Source organism: Sapajus apella, unplaced genomic scaffold, assembly GCF_009761245.1.
Source record: "Sapajus apella isolate SASKATOON/1434 unplaced genomic scaffold, GSC_monkey_1.0 scaffold3, whole genome shotgun sequence".
Lineage (NCBI taxonomy): Eukaryota > Metazoa > Chordata > Mammalia > Primates > Cebidae > Sapajus > Sapajus apella.
In genome coordinates this window covers 55729053-55750723 of record NW_022436943.1, presented here as the reverse complement: position 1 = coordinate 55750723, position 21671 = coordinate 55729053, and the positions used below count along the sequence as shown (strand labels likewise).

The 21671-nt window shown below is 38.6% G+C and overlaps 1 protein-coding gene across 8 annotated transcripts in view; it reads left to right on the top strand.

Moving 5' to 3' along the window:
• The window catches only part of LRRC6 (leucine rich repeat containing 6), an 89628-nt gene that overhangs the window by 42264 nt on the left and 25693 nt on the right, over nt 1–21671 (top strand). For 7 of the 8 annotated variants that reach the window (XM_032253787.1, XM_032253762.1, XM_032253812.1 and 4 more), the window contains 4 exons: nt 372–449; nt 5396–5455; nt 9100–9169; nt 10186–10281. In XM_032253787.1, the coding sequence (XP_032109678.1) occupies nt 372–449; nt 5396–5455; nt 9100–9169; nt 10186–10281 (304 nt within the window). The remainder of the gene's footprint in view (nt 1–371; nt 450–5395; nt 5456–9099; nt 9170–10185; nt 10282–21671) is intronic. The other variant, XM_032253771.1, reaches the window with a different exon arrangement.

Here is a 21671-nt window from a genome sequence, read left to right as displayed (position 1 = left end):
AGAAGCTCTATACACAAATGGAGAGTTGACAGTTATCTGGGTAAATAATGTATAAAATAGACTTATTTAAATATTAATAGATAGTCATGAAGAGGAGTTTTCTTCCCCCATTCAAATTATCTGGCAAATTGTCTTGGTCATTTTTTGCTGTACAGATACAGATACAACCATATAAAAAATCTGGTTTGATTGTCAGTTCTCAGCATAGAATTCAAGGAATGGACCTCAGAACAATGAATTGTTGATGTGTTCATAAAAGTTCAATTAAGTTTTCTTAAACTGTTTCACAAAAACGTATTAATTATATATTCTCTTTGCTTATTTTTTTCTCCCCACACTGCTTCTTGTTCTCACCCACCACCAATCTTAAGTGAAAAAAAGAAGAAAGTGAAACCACCCAGGACTTTGATCACTGAAAATGGGAAAGCTCTGAATGTAAATGAGCCCAAGTATGTGAGGCCAAGTAGAGAGTTAGAGATGCAAAAGTCGTGGTGTTGGTCAATCATTGTTTCAATTCCAGGTTTGCTCTGCAAAGAATCTATCTGACTGCTCTTAACAAGTTTGACGAGTCCAAAAATAATGTCATTTTGTGCACATGTAAAGGAAGAACATCTATTATGTTTTCGAATGAATAATTTTCTTGGCATCTAGAAAATGATCTTGACATATGGAGATCTTAGTTATTTATGTACCCCATGAAACTTTGGACCATATACAGTTTTATGCCTGAAAATTGCTACCGCATTATTATTGTGTTTATGAATTTTTAAAACTCTGCCATGAGCAAGCTGGCTGAGAATACTGATGCACCTCCTATACATCTACTTTATACTCTGGAGAACATCTACAAAACATGTGAGAGCTAGGGAAGGAAATCAGTATAATAACCTCAACGAATTTAATGCGAGGAAAGATACTCAAACTGGAAATATTCAAGTATAATAATATCTGATCTACTCTGTTTGTCTGTCTTAAAGTTTGAAAATAGAAAGCAGGACAGAAAAGCCTTTTGTAGCCTACAGAGAGAGCCTACAGACTAAATCTCATTCACTTCGTTTTATTATTCAAACCTATTTCCCGCCACCATTTCATTTGCCCTGTCATGACCACGGTGAAGGCACAATCTTGAATTATTCCAGGGCATCATTTATCTTCACAGCAATCCCAGGTGGTAGACAGTATTTGTTTTTCACATGTCCAGAACCTGGGCCTGAGAGGGGTGAAGTGACCTGCCAAGGTCACATGACTAGTAGGTGGCGTTCCAGAGTTGCTCATGCTAACCTAGTTCTAATGATTTCTAGGATGATATTTATAATGTCTTCCTCTTACCCACAGTCAGCGACAGGAATGCAAGACAGAACGCTAGGCCAGGCACTGGATAGAGCAGTGACTATGATAGGTTTCTTTGTGACCTCCTGGAGTTCAGAAACCAAGTTTAGGCCGTCTCTCTTTAGCCTGCAACAGAGCTCAAGGTAGACTTCTGATACTCCATGTGTTCCTGGTAAGACCACCACTCCTTCCACACACTGCAGCCTCACCTGCCCCTAAAACCAGTTCCACAGAGGGTGATTACGCACCACCTTCCCACTTGCACTGCCTCCCGCCATGTGATCATCCCTGTTCCTGCACTACCCAGGTCATGCACTACCATCCAGAATATTATAGCTACATGGCGCTGATCCAACTCAACTCATTCTCACCCCTCCTGGATCTCCCAATTTTCCCTGTGCCCCTGGAACTTGAGCTTGGTCAGCAAAGCCTGAAGCCTCCTCTGTTTCTCCTCTTTCACTAACTGAAGCAGAGGATTCGCTTTTGTGGCTGTCCACTGTTCTTTCTCATCACATACACCATGGGGACAGTTACAGCCTATCTCCACTTTCAGGCCATCTTTCTCCCTTTCTCTGTTGAAGCACAAGCCATGTAGATACGCCACCCCTACGCCTTCTTCCCACAGTCATGTACATCACCCTGATCAACCCTCAACCCTCTGCCTCTCAACTCATTGAGGATACTTCACCCAGACCAGTGTCTCTCTCTGCCTCTCCTGCCATCATTGGTCTAGATGATGACTTTATCAAACATGTAGGTGATCCACCAGAAGCCCTGGCCTCTCAGTTCCCCAACCAGCTCACTTCTCCATCTCAGCTCAGCCACACGATTCCATTTTCATTCCTAGATTTGCCACCATCCACATCTCTTCCACCTCAGAAACTTCACCTTGAGTGTCTCACTAGACCCCATTTCTTATGTTCCTGTGGGACTCCCTCCACTCTAACAACCACGTGCCCTCATGAAGACCGTAAGATAATTCATGCTCCTATTTTTCTTACTGTCCCTATCCCCTCATCTCTGGCCCTGCTTTATGGTTCATCAAAGTAATCAGTCCTTGGCCCAGGTGCAGTGGTTCATGCTTATAATCCTAGCACTTTGGGAGGCCGAGGCAGGCAGTTCACTTGAGGTCAGGAGTTCAAGACCAACCTGGCCAACATGGTGAAACCGAGTCTCTACTGAAAATAAAAAATTAGCCAGGCGTGGTGGCACATGCCTATAATCCCAGCTAGTTGGGAGGCTGGGGCATAAGAATCGCTTGAACCCAGGAGGCGGAGGTTGCAGTGAGCTGAGATCACGCCACTGCACTCCAGCCTGGGTGACAGAGTGAGACCCTCTCTCAAGAAAAAAGAAAAAGAAAATCAGTCGTTGGCATATGTCTTCAGCTCTCTTGCTTTCTCTCTTTCCATCATCCTCACCTCACAAAACCCCAACCCCATTTAAATCTAGCACAGTATCCACTCTTGAGCTGGTCCTCCTACATGGCTGGAGGAGACCACTCACCTCTACTTGCTGGTCTTACCTTAAATTCATAATCACAGATCTCAAATGGACTCTGGCAATATTCCTATATTTTCTTGGGTTGTCCATTCTCCACTCTCTTGCAGGCTGCTCTCATACCTTCTCTCTCCTTACTTCCAACATCATCTGACACTTCCATAGTTTTAACTGAGGACCTTGTTTCCTATTTCATTGAGAAAAAAAAGCAATCAGGAGGTTTCTTTTCCTCCCTATATCCAATTTACAGTGTTTCTGGACCTGTCCCATGTACTCCCCTCTCTTCTGCTGCTGTCAGTGAACTTCCCATCAGAAATCAGTCTCTGTAAGCACTGTGGCTACATCCCCTCTTATTATCAGGGACTTGGTTGCTCAGTTATCCTGGGTCTTCTGCACTAGTTCTCTCCACTCTGCTAGATCAATCTCACCCATGTGCAAACAAATTGTAACAATCTTTTGTTTTAAAGGAAATGAAAGCAACAACCTCCCTTCCCCTGGTTTCCCTTTCAGCCACAATGCTTTTTCTCTGCCCCTATTTAGTGGAATTGCACTCAGTCTCCAGTTTCTAACTTCACATTCCTTCTTGAAACCACTTCTGTGTATTCCATCATCCTGAATCTTCCTTAGCCATGTTATTTCCACGTTCCATGTTCAATTCTCAGTCTTTGTCTTACTGGACAAAGCAGATTTGGATGACGTTGTTCAGCACCATCCTTCTTAAAGCAATTTCTTTCCTTTGCTTCTGATTTTTCTTCTACCATACTGACTGCTCATCTTCCGAAACTTTGATGGATCCTTTTGGTTTTGTTTTTTTGATGCTCTGTAGCAAACTCCTCAGCTGTCTTCTCTTTTTGCATTCACTCTTCAGGGTTCTCACCAAATCCCATGGCTGTAAACACTCTCTTTACGATGCTCCTAACCAGATCCAACCTCTTCTCTGAGCTCAAGATATGTGTATTCCGTTTGCTGTTTGACATCACTGGGTGGATGTAAAAGAGTCATCGCAAACTTATTAGGGCTAAAAAATAACCCCTGATTTCCAGCCTCCCTACCACTCTCCAGCATAGCGTGCTGTGTCCCTGTGTTCTCCATCTCAGTAACACACGTTCACCCCTTGTTTAAGACCAGAAACCTTGGATTCTCCCTTGATTCTTCTTCTCTCATTTTATCAGTGAGCCCTATGAACTCTTCCTTTGATATTGTCAGAATCCAGCCACATCTCACTGACCCCACCACCACCGCTAGCCAACACTACCTTTGGCTCAGACAGTTGTAATTGCTTGTTAAGCAGTCCCCATGGTTCAACTGTTGGCCTCCTACATTCTGTTCTACTCAGCCGAATAAAAAAGAAAAAAGGGAAGAAAGGATACATGCTCCTTTTCTTAAGGGATACTCTTAGAAAGTGCCATACAACACCTTTGCCTCACATGACCTCACCTACCTTCAAGGGAGGCCATAGAATACAACCTTTACTATATATAGCCATGCACCTAGTTAAAACCATGGTTCCTGTTACTAGGAATAAAGGGGAAGCAGATAGCAACAAAAGAGCAATCTCTGCCTTAGGAAACTTCTCTGAAATTACTTTGCAAGTAATAAGCAATTGAGGCAGAGCAGGAGCACATAAAAAGGCCCTGAGATGAGGTTCTATAAATGCATGGGTCATTTGAGACCCTGAAGAAATCCCACAGGCCTGCACTATTGAAAGCAATGAGACCGTGCCTGTCACAAGCAGAAATGCTGCTAACAGTCAAATCTATCACAAACTTTACATTTTCCTAAACAATTTAACTTATGTTCTTTAATATTGTTGAGTCGTATATTTTATAGAGTAATACAGTAAGTGTAATGCTCAAAAGAAAATTGACCAGACGATTCTGATAGTATGTTGACAGTGTGGAAGCTAAACCGAGGACTCTGCCTCAGGGAACAGTTGAAAGATGTAGGGCCATGAAATCCTGCCCAGCCAGGCTCATGCAGCCAAAGTGCAAAGACATTTGTTATAATTCAGCTATGCCAGTCTCTGAACCTCTGTTTGTTCATCTGTAAAACAGAGGTAATAGATGATGGGCAGTCTCTCAGCCTTTTTCAGGGCATTGGAAAGGTCGGTAATGAAAGGAGAAGAAAAAAGACAGCAAGAAAAAACACGGAATGCAAGACTCTTTAAAACTTAAAAAATAGAATGCTGGTTAAAGGGGAGGCAAAAGCAACTTCAGTTTTCCATAAATAATTCCATTGTTTCAGTTTGCTTATGGCAAACTCACAGGAAATGGAAAAGAAAACTTTAGCCACCAGATGTCTCTATCTCTGCACCAAAGCTAATTTTTTGTGTGTAATTTACCTTCAGATTCTCACATTTAAACACTGTAAACACAAATAATTTATTAATATGTTATAGGTCTCCCTGAAATTTTAAAATTAGCATTGATATTTGATTTTCCAACCACCAAAATAAGTTGTCATTGGATATTATTATATAATTATTATCTAACTTGCTTCTGATTTTGTGATGGGATTATCTATACAGTATCCTAAAGACATCTTCCCCCACCCAATTTATTATTCTTAGAATTGACTTCTCTTTGAACGACAATGAAAAGCAGATCATCCTGGACCTTGCTGTCTATAGGTAAAAACACTTTACATGTATTTATTGTATGACGTTTCTGTCTGTTTGCATTATCAGTAGCAATTTTTGAGCTCCGAAAAATTCTGAAAGAATTGAGTTAGCTCTATAGTTAAATGAAGCTTATTTATAAAGACAGAGAAGTTACTATAATTTTTAAAAGTATGAAAATGAAAGGAAAGGTAAAGCCACAATTTCATGACTATGAACTCAGAAATACCTAAGGCAGAGTTTAACTAATTCTCAGACCTGTGCTGTTTTCTGATGCTGATACTAGAAGGACCCCACTCTGCTCTCTGCTGCTATAGTCCTTGGTTTTTGTCTAAAATGCCTTGCTATAGTAATAGGTATCAGGTGGTTGACTCTCCTCTCTCTGTCCCATCTTAGTGGCCTGGGGGGAACACCTAGCAGCCTCTGTCACCAGTGGACCCTTCTTCCCTGAGGCGCTCTCACATCCTGCCTGTTTTCTCACCTGTGGGCAGGAGTGGCACAGATCTCCTGCCTGCCTTCATCACTACACCAAAGTATTATCCCTCTCTCCTCCCTAAAACTCTATGACTTTGACACTTAAACCCTCAGCCTATATCACCTTCTGCCCCTTTTGTGGAAGCATCTAAAGGCATCAGGTCACTCTGCCTCATTCCCTGAAGATTTTAGGCTCTGGTTCACTGTGCTGATACATCCTTCTGTTGACCTCAGTGTCCCCTGGCATCATCTCAGAGGCTGCTTGCCTGTGCTTCCCTCTGCCTGTATTGTCCTCTGTGTCCTTGTGACTTCCTGCCTTGTGTCCTTGAGGCCTCTGTTCAGATGTCACCTAACCTCATTAGAGGGGCTTCTCTGCCCCGCCATCTAACATAAAGCAATACCTACCCCTGCCCAGCACTTCCTTCCACTCTTCCTGCTTTTTGGTTTCCTGCTGACAAAGTGTAAATTTACTTGTATTAAAATTTGTGGTTAGAGCAGGAAACTTGTTTTGTTTGTTCTGTCATCTCTATGTCTCCACACCTAAAATGATACCTGGCACCTGTTAGGTGCTCAATAAATACAAGAATGAATGAATGAATGAATGAATGAATGAATACCGATGATGGAGTATTACATTTACATGTGTGAGTGAATGGATGAATGTTTACATGCATGAATTATAATAAGTGGCTTTCTCTTTTTAATGGCTTTCAATGTGCCCCTGTTTATTTAATCTCTTAGTAACCCTGGGAGGTAGGAGGGATTATTACCCAAGAGGGAGTAAATTTTCCAAGAGTGAGTCTTGTCAAAGTAAACAGGGATAGAAGGAGCCAGATCATCAACCCTCAGGACTCCAACTTTGCTGATTTGATGGTGATAAAATACACAACTTAAAATCTATCATTTTAACTATTTCAAAATTGACACCACCGTGGTATTTAATAAATTCACAATATTGTACAACCATTACCATTGTCTAGTTTCAGAAAATATTTATCTCCCCAAAAGGAAACCCCATGGCCCTTAAGCAGTCACTGCCCATTCTCCCTCTTCATGACAACCACTAATCTGTTTTCTATCTCTGTAGATTTGCCTACTTGGTATATTTCATATTAATGGAATCATACAACACGTGGCCTTTGTAACTGGCTTCTTTCACTTACCATAATGTCTTCAAGCCTCATCTGTGTTGTAACATATGTCAGAGTTTCCTTCCTTTTTATGGCCAAACAGTATTCCGCTGCATTGATATACCACATTTTGTGTATCTGTTCACCAGTTGGTGGGCATTTGGGTGGTTTCCACCTTGGCTTTTGTGAACCAGGGCTACTCTTAGTGTGGTCCCTTCCTCTCCGCACCGAGCTGTCTCTGATCAGCTGCGTGCCTTTCCACACCTCCTGTCAGTTCTTCTGCCTGCTTGCTGCCAGGTCATCTGCCTTTACAAAGCTCCCAGCTCTTCTCTAGCTAGCTTCATATCCTCTGCTCCTCCAGCTTCCCAAGCTGCCATTTCTACTGTTTTCCAGACAAATCACTGTTTCATGCTTGTAAGTCCTTTCCATTTTTAGGCCCTGTGTCTGGAGTTTAATGAATGTACAACCCTTTCTTTTTCAGCTGTTGGCTGCTTCCTGTTCAGTCCTCAAATGAAACATTCCTCATTCCCATGCATGTGCATTTTAAGGGGTGGTAGTATTTCTCCGGTCTAGGTAGTAAATCTCTTTCATTTCCATGATTCTGTCCAAATGAATTATGCTATAATTCCTGGTTATCTTTATGGGCACATGGGTGTATACTTGAAAGTTAAATTCATTCATTCACATCTGCTTCCTGCCTTTATTCAACAAGAATCTATAGAATACCTACTATGTGCCAGGCATGGGGAGACTATAACTGGCATGTTCTAAATACAGCCATGATCTCCTGTCACCTAGAGCCCAGTGGGGGAGGAGGACAGACAATCAGTAGGCATCTAATGATTACAAAGGAAGAAGGATGCTGTCAAGGAAAGGGACAGTGTTTAGGGATGGGAATAATGCTGTGTGGGAGTGGTCAGGGAAAGAGGGTGGCATGAGCAGTGACAACTGGAGAATGAGAAGTAGCTTTTCTGCAAAAAACTGTCAGAAGATTATTTCTGGCAGAGAAAGACCTTATAGGTAAAGACACATGAATATTTTAAGGATCCAAGCATGGAAAATAATATATTATTCATTAAAGCATACATATCACATGTGAAGTTGTAGAAATTGTTTTTAAATGGCATATATAATACATTTTTAACACTAGCTATATATTGGGTACTATGCATGTTCCTTCCTAGCAATCTTAGGGCTAGATGCTAGTAGTATTCCCATTTTATAGAAGAGGAAACTGAGGCCTAGAGAGGTTAAAGAATGTGGTCCCAGGTAATAAAGCAGGAAGGGGAGGAGCCATTTCCCCACAAGCCTGTGTGGCTTCAAACCTATGTCTGTAACCCCTGTATTAGCTTACCTGCCATAACATTTGTGATTTTTAAAAGAGTTCTGTGTTTTCTAATGTTCACAATTAGTATTTTGAAATATATGAGCATAATTATTTGGCTAAGCTTCTGATTTTAATGAGTGATGTGAAATCTAAATCTTTTATTTGCTCATGAGTGGAAGAGAATAATTGCCACCTGATCTTGGGGTCACTGCCATAAATGGAAGCGTTTGCTTATTCAGCAGGATATGCCTTTGCGGGGGGAAAAGCAAGCTAGTTTTCCAGGAGAGATAGTATCAGGGCAGCTGCAGAACAGCTGCAGGGGATCCAGAGCCACCAGGGAAGCAGGAGCTGGTGGGTACAGGCCTCAAGCAGAGTGGAATCAGCATTCCTGGCTATTCAAGTCTTAGGGGCTTAAAATAAAATATTCATGAAAGAGCATGGCAAGCTGTTTTTTGCAAACCTCTGGTGTTTTCAGACCTCGGATATTTTTGGGTTAGGGGCAATCAATGCCAAGCGTACTTGTGGGTCTAAAAATGAAATTGCTGATATGTTGAATTTCCTTTGGTCTGGGGATTAATTTAAGGCTAATTTGTAAAGACCTGGTTAGCACAGATATTTTAAATGTCCTTCATTTAAAATGGTTCTATAAATGTGAATTTGTATTTACAGTTCTTCAAACTTGATATTTTTTAAAATTGTAAGATTTTGTGTATTTAATTTTGAAGATATATGGATACCTCTTTAATTGATGTTGATGTGCAACCAACTTACGTACGAGTAATGATCAAAGGAAAGGTAAGTAGAACCCTGTAGACTATTACAATTTCAAAGGCTAAGCTTTGAACTAAGCTGCGGTGCCCCCATTTTTTTTTTAAGTATTATTAAAATAGAAAAAGGGGCCAGGCGCAGTGGCTTATGCCTGTAATCCCAGCACTTTGGGAGGCCAAGGCGGGTGGATCACCTGAGGTCAGGAGCTCAAGACCAGTTTGGCCAACATGGTGAAACCCCATCTCTACTAAAAATACAAAATTAGCAGACATGGTGGCTCATGCCTGTAATCCCAGCTGCTCAGGAGACTAAAGCAGGAGAATCGCTTAAACCTGGAAGACAGAGGTTGCAGTGTGTCAAGATCGCCCATTGCACTCCAGCCTGGGCTACTAGAGTGAGACTCTGCCTCAAAAATAAATAAATAAATAAACAAAAATAGAAAAAGGGAAACTGAATAGAGTGCTACGTTTTAGCACATGGTTTCATCTCATTGGAGTGGTATATGGTGGGAATGGCTACTGACCATACGTAGTTGAATATCATTAATATTTTAAATCTGTGGTTTTGTGGTATACTTTTTCAAAGCTAATAACATAATCACATGTGTGGGAGCCTATGTATGAAATTAAATAGTACACCCATTCTAAGTTGTAAATGATTTCATTCATAACAACTATAATTTTATTATTTCTAAAATACCATTTTTTACTTTAGAGCATTCCTATGGGTTTGAAGATTAGCTTGAAGATTTTTAAATGGAAATATGTTTATGTTTTGACAATGTTTTCTCTATAAATTACTTTTTAGCCTTAAATGAACCCATGAACGTTTCACTGTTTGTGACTGATAACTGTTCTTAGACTATTTGTTAAAATAGATAAAATAGTTCATGCATAGCAAGCATAGCTCATATACATTTTTATTAAGTTTAAGCACGTTTCTTAACTGAATGGTGTACCTTAAATTTGTAATGAAAATACCCCTTGTAGCAACCCTTTCATGTAACGACCTTGCTCTCAGTGATACTCTCTACTTATTTTCAGCCATTTCAGCTTGTCCTTCCTGCAGAAGTGAAACCTGATAGCAGCTCTGCTAAAAGATCTCAGACAACAGGTCATCTGGTCATCTGCATGCCCAAGGTAGGTCATGTCATTGGGGTCAATTTCAAGTCTGGATATGATGGTTCCTGAAGGATCTTGACCTGTTAGGACTAATGATGACTTCTGATTAAAGTACATTTTAGTTTGGAGAACCAGGAAATCTCACACTAGCTGAGGTAGGAGAACAAAGGTGTGTGAGAACAAAGAACTCAGACTAGGGTATGTTTTGGGCCTCAAGTGATTTATCCTTTCATGAAAGAACTTAAGGAAATTAAACTTAAAAATATTAATTTGTCCATAGAAAGATGGTTCATTTAAATCATAAATAAATAAATAAAAACCATAAAATTGTTAGTTCATTTAAATCATAAATAAATGGTTCACTTCTTGTAACAAGATAGGAGAAGGTGGAGGGCAGGGAGGCCAGGCACATAGGGTCAGGATCTTTCTGATGTGTCAGTTCTGTCCTCAGACTGGTTTTTTTCCATGAGATGTGTACTAGCAGTGACTTGGGCAGCAACTGTTCTTGTTCCTACCTCACTTGAGATAAAAAGACAGAGGATCAGAGAAAGAAACACAGAGAATCCCTCTCATCACAATGAAACAGAAGTTCCTCTGGACTGATGAGGTCAGTTTAGCTGAAGAACCCACCAAGTCTTGATTAGCATAATCCTGAACCATTAAAACCAATCTCTGGCCAAAAATGTGGTAGTGCAATCAGCCTTCCCTGGACTCAGCATCTATAGATTCAACCATCCATGAATCAAAAATATTCAGGAAAAAAAATGTGCCTGTACTGAACGTGTACAGGCTTTTTTTCTTGTCATGATTCCGAGACAATACAGTGTAATAACTACTTACCTTTACGTTGTATCAGTTATTGTAAGTAATCTGGAGATGATTTAAATTCTACAGATATGTGTGGGTTATATACAAATACTGTGTCATTTTTAACAGTGGACTTGAGCATTTTAATATCTTGGTGTTCAAGGGATGTCCTGGAACCAGTTCCCCACAGACACCAAGAAGTATTTTGGTTGGTTTCTATTAATCATACCTCATTCTATAAGCTAGGGGTAGGGTCAACTTTGCCCAAGACACTTAGATTTCAAAGGGGAAGAGTAGACAAACCAGTCAAAATTGGGTTCTGCTGGTGAGGAAAAGGGGAGAATGGGGGAGGGTCAGCTATGAAGAGTATAAACTTGATTAACCAAAAAGATTTCTGTAATAATTTAATAATCCTGCATTTCCCTGTAGCCAATTTCCAACAGATTCATTATAGGTAATCAATTATGTATTTGTACTCGGAGGCAATGAAATAGCAAATACAATTTGTTGTCAAGTAATAAAATAACAAACACAGCTGTAAGAATTATATTGTCTTTGATGACTACAACAAATTAAAGAAATACTTCTATAGTAACCAGAATATTCTATAGCGAAATCCAAGAGATAAATTAATTACCTCAGTACTTTGATATCAACGTTTATATAACACTATGATTAGCAGCCTATTGTTTTGTGTGTGTGTGTGAAACTTCTAACTGAAAGCTGAAAAGCCAAAAAATTAAATAGAGACTGCTAATTCCTAATGGGAAATAAAGACAGATGATTTGTGTATCCTTTGCAAGGTCACAGGCAATTGATGAGAAAAACTCTACTGCTCTGTTTACGAGTCTAAAACAACTGCAGCATTCCATTTCCCTTTTCCTTTTTATTTTTTATCTGTCTAACTTTTTCACATGAAAATAATAATGAATGGCTTATTGAAGAAAAAGCATTTTAGAAGTGCTTGGTTGAAGATGAAATAATTTGTATATACAACGACTAGGAATAGTTATATTTTCCTCATTAATAAATTATGAATAATATTTTTCCTTGAGGTATATATTTTTTAAGATTTTTGACTGCCATGTTAAAGTCATATTGATGTATAAGTTCATCATCTCCTATCATTATTCCTTTTAAAAGGTTGATAGTAGAAACAAACTTTGGGGAATAATTTCTTGCTCGAAATTGGCCGTCTTTTTCATCATGAGTAGTTATTTGCAAGGACTATGAAGCTCAAAGAACAACAGATCTTAAAAACCACCAAAAGTTTTAAAAAGTCGAATTTCATTTATACTTAATGTTAAAAATGTATATTTATGAAAATTAACATCTTTCTAATTACTATTGATGGAAACATTTTAAGTACCAAAACTTAATCCACTGAGCAATTCTATATTAGTCTACATTTATGAGCTCACTATGGAATTATGTGACTCTGACTTGCAGTATAATAACTGAAGGGAATTCTTGGAGTTATAAAACATATTGTAAGAATCAACCTTTGTCCATCATCAGAGAGATTGATAAAGAAACTGTGATATGTGTGTGTGTGTGTCACCATTTAATATAATAAAATATAATTCAGCCATAAAAAGAATGAGATTTTGCCATTTGCCACAACATGAATGAACCTGGATGACATTATGCCAAGTGAATTAAGCTAGACACAGAAAGAGAAATATTGCATGATGTTATTCATATATGGAATATTAAAAATAAATTCAAATATACAGAGAGAACAAAACAGTGGTTAGCAGGGATGAGGGGGATGGTGGATGGAGAAAGTAAATAGGGATATCGGAGGCACAAAGTAGCAGGCATGGTGGGTGAACAGGTCTAGAGACAGAATGTACAAGATGAGCATTATGGGTAATAAAATTATACTGTATTTGGGATTCATACTAAATAAGTTTACCTGCTCTTGCCACAAAAAGAGAAAATGAGTAACTCTGAGAGATGATGGTTATTTTAATTTACTTCAGTATAGTAGCCTTTTTATTACTATGTATGTATATCCCAAAACATCATATTGTATACCATAAATATACACAATAACATTTATTCTTTAAAAAAAATCACAATCTGTGCATCTGACAAAAGGCTAATATCCAGAATCTACAAAGAACTCAAACAAATTAGCAAGAAAAAAAATCCCATAAAAAAGTAGCCTAAGGACATGAATAGACACTTCTCAAAAGAAAATATACAAATGGCCAACAAACATATGAAAAAGTGCTCAACATCACTAATGATCAGGCACATGCAAATTAAAACCACAGTGTGATACCACCTTATTCCTGCAAGAATGGCCATTATCAAAAATTTAAAAAAGCCATTGGTGTGGATGCTGTGAAAAAGAACAAGAATACTTCTACACTGCTGGTAGGAACGTAAACGTGTGCAACTACTGTGGAAAACAGTGTGGAGATTCCTCAAAGAACTAAAAGTAGAACTACCATTTGATCCCGCAATCCCACTACTGGGTATCTACCTGGAGAAAAAGAAGTCATTATACAAAAATACACCTGCACACATATTTATAGCAGCACAATTAAAAATTGCAAAAATGTGTAACCAGCTCAAATGCTCATCAATCAATGAGTGTATAAACTGCATAAACACACACACACACACACACACACAGACACAGACACACGTATCTATATGAATACTACTCAACCATAAAAAGGAACGAATTGAATTAATGGCATTTGCAGCAACCTGGATGGGATTGGAGATTATTATTCTAAATGAATTAACTCAGGAATGGAAAACTAAACATTGTATATTCTCACTCATAAGTGGGAGCTAAGCTATGAGGATGCAAAGGCATAAGAAGGATACAGTGGACTCTGGGGACTCAGGGGGAAAGGGTGGGAAGGGGATGAGGGCTAAAATATTACAAATTAGGTTCAGTGTATACTGCTTGGGTGATGGGTGTACCAACATTTCACAAATCACCGCTAAAGAACTTACTCATGTAACCAAATACCATCTGTTCACTCAAAAACCTATGGAATTAAAAAATAAAACACATAACATAAAAATTACCAACTTAAAGAACTTTGTATAATTAGAATGCCTTTGGCTTCAAGTAACATAAACCCCTTACTCAAAGTGGTTTAAATGATAAAGAAAAATACGTTACTTCACCTAAAAAAAAAAAATCACATAAACACGTACAATTTCAATTCATTCACAGCATAGCATCATCAACATGTTAAGTGATATTTAATACTTCTAGAATAGTCTTTAGTAGTTTTTAATAGTTGGATACTGTAAATCAATGTTAAATATTAGATTTGATGTTTAGTAGTTCCCTCTTTGTGTCAGCATTTGTAAAGAGTATTGTGAAGGGCTGGCCTAGTTTTGCCTATGCATGGATGATTATATCATGTTAATTCAGTGATCTTTGTATAAGTTTTCTAGGGACACAACATTTGTCATTGAATCCACAAGTCTCTATGATATTTCATATTAGATACTTTATTCAGCATTTTTCCATGATGTCAAATTAATATTTTTCTCCTTTCTTATTCCTAAATGAGGCTGGATCTATACACTCTGGATATTGACAAATAGACCACTTTCATCAGTTTGTCTTTTCCCTGTCATGTGGCTCATGGCTATATTTTTGTTGCTGCCATGTCAGTGGATGTTCCCAGCTCAGCCCCTTGTTCCAGAAGGTTTCACTCTGTGCTAGCTCTGCAGTCCTAGGTGCTTCCTAACACCGCTGAGTCGGTGGCATACCACAGAATGCTATAATACACAAATATCACCGTCCCTAGTATACGGCCAGGACTCGTCTCCATTTGCCATCTTTATATCTTACCTTGTGAGTATCACATTTTCCAGAAAGCCAGCTGTCACTGTATTTCCTCTGCCATTTAACGGGGGTGACTGTCTAGGCTAGACGTGGTGAGTAAGGTAGGAGAAGAGGTACTCCTGCCATCTCATAAAGATAGCATCCAGCAATGGGGGAGTGATAAAAATGGTACACCTGCATAGAGCACTTAACCAAGAATGGAGCCTGCAGGACTGGAAGTTGCTCTGGATGAGTCAGCAAGTGAGTGGTGAGTGAATGGGAAGGTCTAGGATGACTATACATTATTGTGGCTTTATAAACATTGTACCCTTAGGCTACACTAAATTTGTTTTTTAAAAGATTTCTTTCTTCGACAATAAATTAGCTTACTGTAACATTTTTGCTTCATAAGCTTTGTAGTTTATTTCTACACTTTGACTCTAATAATAACACTTAGCTTAAAACACAAACACATTATATAGCTATACAAAAATATTTTCATTCTTTATACCCATATTCTATATGCTTTTTTCTATTTCTAAAAGTTTTTGGCAAGATGCAATGGCTCATGCCTGTAATCCCAGTACTTTGGAAGGTTGAAGCAGGAGCCCAGGAGCTTGAGACCAGCCTGGACAATATAGTGAAACTCAGTTTCCACAAAAAATTTAAAAATTAGCCAGAAGCTGTGACTCATGTCTGTAGTCCCAGCTACTCAGAAGGCTGAGGCAGAAGAATGGCTTGAGCCTGGGAGGTAGAGGCTACATTGAGCCTAAAAGATCTAGAGGCTACATCAAGGCTGCACGGATTGCACCACTGCACTCCAGCCTGGGTGACAGAGCAAGACCCTGTCTTGAAAAATAAAAATTGTTTAATATTTTATTTGTTTTTCTTTTTAAAAATTTTGTTAAAGAGTTAAACGCACTCATTAGCGTAGGCTCACACAGGGTGAGGATCATCAGTATCACTGTCTTCTGCCTCCCCATCTTGTCCCACGGGAAGGTCTTCAGGGACAACCTTTTTAAAAACATATATATAAGTAGAGGGAGCACATTAAAATGTTAAGAAGTATAGCACAATTAAACGTATAAACCAGTAACGTCATTTATCATTACTCTCAAGTATTACGTACTGCACATAATTGTGTATGCTACACTTTTACATGACTGGCAGTGCAGTAGGTTTGTTTATACCAGCATCATCACAAACATGCAAGTAATTCATTGTTCTACCACATTAAAATAGTTATACTGTCACTAGGCAGTAGGAATTTTTCACATCCTTTATACTATTATGGGACCACCATTATATATGTGGTCCATTGTCACCATTGTATATGTGGTCCATGGTCAATGGAAGTGTCATTATGTGACACATGACTATGCAAATCAGACCAAGTCACTCTTCCCATTTTATTCAGAGTTAAAGCCAGAGTCCCCTGACAACTTGTTCCTCCAACCCCATTAAGTCCCTGACATCATCTACCACTTCCTTCCTAGTCGTTCCCGCCACATTGGCTTCCTTGCTGTTTCACAGACAGGACAAGCGTCTTTCTACTTCAGGACTCTTGTGCTTGCTGTTCATTCTGCTGGAACATCCTTCCCCCAGATGTCCTCATCACTTGTTCTCTGATTTCTTTCAGGCTGCTGCTCAAGTGTCATTATATCACTGAGGCCCTTCCTGATATCCATATTTACAAAACACCTCCTCCCAATCTCAGCATTCTGTATCCCCTGTTCCTTCTGTATTCGAAATCTCCTGTTCCTGCTGTACAGTCTAAATATTTAATTGTTTATTTCTTTTTCCCCCAACAAGAATTTAAGCTTCATGAGAACAGGGAGTGTTGTTTGTTCTTTTCAATGGCACCTAGAACAGAGCCTGGCAAAGAGTAGGTCTTCAGTAAATTTTTGTTGAATGAGTGAATACCTTGAATGCACCTTTAAGATGTATTTTAATATATAGAATATGCATCTCCCCTAAACTACTCTCCCTCCCAACTATTTCCTGATTATTTTTCCGTATGTATTATTCCAGGTTAACTTTAAAATGAGTTTCTCAAATTCCACCTCTGAAAGGCCATTGAAATGTTTATTGCCATGAATTTAAAGGCAGTGGGAAGAAGTGATTAAGGGAATGAGCTCTGGAGCCAGAGGACCTGAATTAAATTCTGATATTTCACTCGGCAACTGTGTGACCTTGGCAAATTATTCATCTCTCTGTGCCTCAGATTCCTTATTCGTAAAATGATATCAGTAGTAATTCAGGCCTTCAAAGGTTGTTTTGAGGATTATGCAAATGAATATAAGTACCTAGGACAGTGCTTGGGACATAATACATACTACATCGATGTTTACTGTTAATTAATATTATTCATTGCTAGTAATGCATATTATTAAATAATATCAATTGCTATTGCTAACATTTTATAATTAATGAGATTGCATTGAATTCATAGACTGTAATAGAAACGGACTGATATATTTACATGATCAAAATTGGATATTCAATAATGTGTTTCTCCATTATCTTATTTTATGTCCATTAGAAGGTTTTCCTTTTTGGTAGTTTCCTCTGTATAGTTGCTATACATGTCCTAAGTTTATTTATTGATATTATATGTATGATTTTAGTTTCTATTTTGGGTGGTTATTCCCCATCACATTTATAAGAGTTTATTATTGGCCTTCATTCAATTTTTTTTAAAAATGTGTAATCAGACTATGTTCTATGTACATAGTATTTTCATTATCATCCTGAGGATATCTAACATGTGATTTTACCACAGTCCAACCTAAGATGTAACTGGAATTTTGCATGCACTGAGAGGCTTGTTCACTTGCATCAAGCCATTAAATTAAACTGCCATCTCAATTCTCAAATGACAAGTTACAGGAACACTCTGAGAATATGCTTCATGATTTCCTTTGGGTGTTCCTTCAGAATAATTAACTGAGATTAAGAAAGTTGCCATGTGAACTGAACAACAAAATATATTTATCACTTCAGTTGGTGAATATCTTGCTTAATTCTGTTTATACTGAGCACAAGAGGTGAAGGTCACATATCAAGGTCAGTAATACAGACCATACTTCTTAAGAACGCAATCTCAAACCAGCCTCCTCCTTCTTAGTTGTACAGAGTTCACAGCACTCTTTCTCTGCTCAAATATACTTGGGATATACGCAACATAAATGCACTTTTATTCTCCGATTGTCAGGTGGGTCTGTAGTGTTACTTGGGCATCTTGCTAGATTTTCCTGTTTCATCTATACTTCTGCTCTTTTATTTCTCATTTTCAGCTCACTCATAAAAACTGAAGCTCATTCCTGAAACTTCCAACTGAAAAAAGTGGAAGCCTCAAAAGATAATTTCCACAAACTTTAACACGATGGCTACCAATTTACCTGCATTTATATTCCCTTGCTCAACCTGGCCTGCCTTCCTTCCTAATTCTATGAATGAACTGTCTGTGGTGTATGCAATCCCTCTAGATATGTATTGGATCCTATTTCCACTTGTCTTTAAAAGCTTCCCCCATCCCACCTCCCTTTGACAGTTCTCTGCTCTCCATACTTTTTCTTTGAATTTCACTTCTCTGGATCTTACATTAAAAAACATTGTGAAACGTCTCCCCTCTTAAAAATCAAAGAGAAAAATAAAAACATTCCCCTCTATTTACTGCCCTGGTCCACTTTATTGGAAATATTTTAAATAAGCATCTCTATTTGCTGTTTCAAATATTTTCTCAATCTCTCAAACCAACTCCAATTAGTCATTATCTCCTCCCCCACTAGCTCCACTAAAACATCTCTCTTTGATGTCTCCAAAAGCCTCCAGATTACCAAATCTAGTGATCATCCCTTGTCCTTCTTTTATTTAACTTTTCAGTATGTTTTTACCCCTTATGCACTTCCTCCATTTTTAGACCTTTGTTCATTTGGCTTTTGGTACACTCTGCCACCAGATACCCCTGTCTGCTGGGGCCCTTTGCCACCAGATGCTTCATTGCTGGTTCTTTCTGATACCCAGGCTTCTGCAAGTTGGTGTGTATAATAATTCAATTATGAGCGTGTGTGTGTGTGTGTGTGTGTGTGTTTGTGTGTGTGTGTGTGTGTATCAAATTAAGTATTCAGTACCTAGAGATAAACTAGATGCACATGGGGACATGACCAGGATTCAGTGGAAACCCAGTCAGTGCCTTGGAATTTGATTATGGCAGACTGTTGCTCTTCTTCCTTGTGGACAACCTTGAGGGTCTCACAGTTGCTGTAGGCATTAAATTATTAGACACAGACTGTAAAAGGCTGTTTTAATTTGGTGTCTTTCAGAAGCAGAAACTTTCATAGGGATTGGAGTAGAGTAGTTTATTTGGGAAGTATGGGAATGCTGGAAGGGAAGGCAGCCAATAGAGAGTTCTCGGTTGAACCAGCTCCCCCAGTGGAAAAACTCAAGGAGACAGTGCTAAACACATACCTCAGCACAATCCTAAGTAAGGGGCAACAGAACTGGGACATTTGTACACCAGCTCCTGAGGAACCTTGGTTGATGGCTGCTTCCTGTTATGGGGTGGTAGTGGCATTGATGTTGATGCTGATTATGTTTGGAGGCAATAGTCAAGCATGAAATGTTCTATAAGGAACCAGAAAATACAAAAGTGGTTTAACATACTTGAAAATGAGCTAAATAAAAATTTTTTAGAACTAAAATATGATAAATTACATTTAAAATTTGATGAGTAGATTTAGCAGCAGATTAGACACAGCTGAAGAGAGTGCTGCTACACTGGAAAGTAAGAAGATATGATTCAGAATGAAGCATAGAGAAAGAAAATACTAACAGACACTAAGAACATGTGGAATAGAGTAAGAAGGTCTAACATATGTTTAATTTAGTGAGTCTTATATGGAGAATACTGGGAGAATTAGCAGAGATGATATTTAAGGAGATAATGACTAACTACAGGATTTATACTTAGGATTTTTACATGTATACCCCCTGCAAAAACTGAAAATGTTGTACATACCCCCAGTCTGGGAGCTACTATGCTATAATTTTTATGAAAAGAAAAATAAAATTGGCTTGGCCCCTGACCTGAAAGACTTTACCACCTATAGAGATATATCTACAATTATGACTATTTGGCAAAAATTGTATGTGCTCTGTGATAAACAATTTAAACAACTTACTTCCTGCAATAACCCTGTAACCTAGGGATTTTTATTATCTAGATTATTTAATGAGGATTGCTGAGGTTATATAACTTTCCCAGGGTCATAATTTATTAAATGGATGTGTCATGTCATAGAAAACACTAGATTGGGGTCATTAGATCAGTCAAAATCCTCTAATAAATGTGATATTTAGACACACTGTTTAGCTTCTAGCTTTTGTCCTTATACCAGTTAATAAGACAAAAACAAAGCTACTATTTATTGAACATTTACTGTGTTGAATACTTTGAACATCCTATGGAGTAGGGGTGATTATCCTCATTTGCAGAAGAAGAAATGAAATTCTGATGCTGCGTTAAATCATAGCATATGTTTCCAAATGAACACAAACAATACCTCATAATTTTCATCTACTGCCAGATTACTTTTGGATGATTAGCAGCTTAATATAGTACAGAGCTTCACCTTTAAAATTTTGTTTCCAATATTTCTTCTCTAAAATAATTGGTTTAGGATATTTCATGAGTATCAGTATCTTGGCAGACTTTATTCTTCTGTGAAATTCTTCTCCCACCCCACTAAGAAAATTGTTGAGGATCAAAATTATATACAGTGAATCCTTTCTTCCATGATTATTCATACCACTTTAATTGGAAGATACCTGCATAGTTATCCAGCTTGTTGTCAACTGGGAGACAAAGAAATACACATTATTTTGCAGTTAATTGTTTTCTTCAAGGTTATAGAGAAGCCTCTTCAAAACCATGGGCATTCTCTCTAAAACCTTGCCTGGTCTCTTCCTGGACCAGGAGGTTGTCTTTTCTCTTTTCTGTGTTTCCTGGAAGTGAAATAAGCAAAGGTCACTTAAATAATGAGATTTATTGCTGTCAACTACATACATGCTTGTCAGAATAAACATATAGTAGATACCAAAAGAAGGTCAGGTCCTAGCTGCTCAGAAGGTAAGTGAGATCTCACCAGGAGCTTCCTGCATAGCTGACCTTGATCCAAGAATGGAATCATCTTGCGGGGAACTGGAAACTCATAGGACTCCCATTGCTAAGTGAGGCTCCTAGGTATGAGGGAGAAGGGCTCCTTGGGGCTGTACACAGGGCAGGGGGTACTCTCAAGAATGGCAATGCTGGTGGCATCTGGGAAAAAGCCACATCTTGAAACAGATCCATCAACTTCATCTTATCTTGTATTCTTTATCCCTATGAATCTGTATACAGTTTTCATTTTAAAAATAAAATAATAGGGAACCCAAGGCTAGATCTCCACTGGTCAAGTGATGTTTCTGTCCTTGACTGCAAAGATTCCAAACACTGTCTTTCTGTGACTTTGTTTCATAGCTTCTACAAAACTGCAGAGTTGCCGTTTAAAATGGGTTCTGTCCTTTTTTTTTTAAAGGGGTGGCTGATAGGTCATTCTTCTAATTGCCAGCAAATGAGGAGGAGAACATAAGATCAGACATCAATTCAAGGCAAGTGGGAGAAGCCATTGACTGTGGCAATTCCCTGCACAGCTGTCCCTAGTCAGACAGATCTCACCACAGTCCCTTTGAGGCCGGGAACCAGGCTGCTTGTTCCTTACAGCGGGCAAAAGGAGAGGAAGCATCGCTCTTT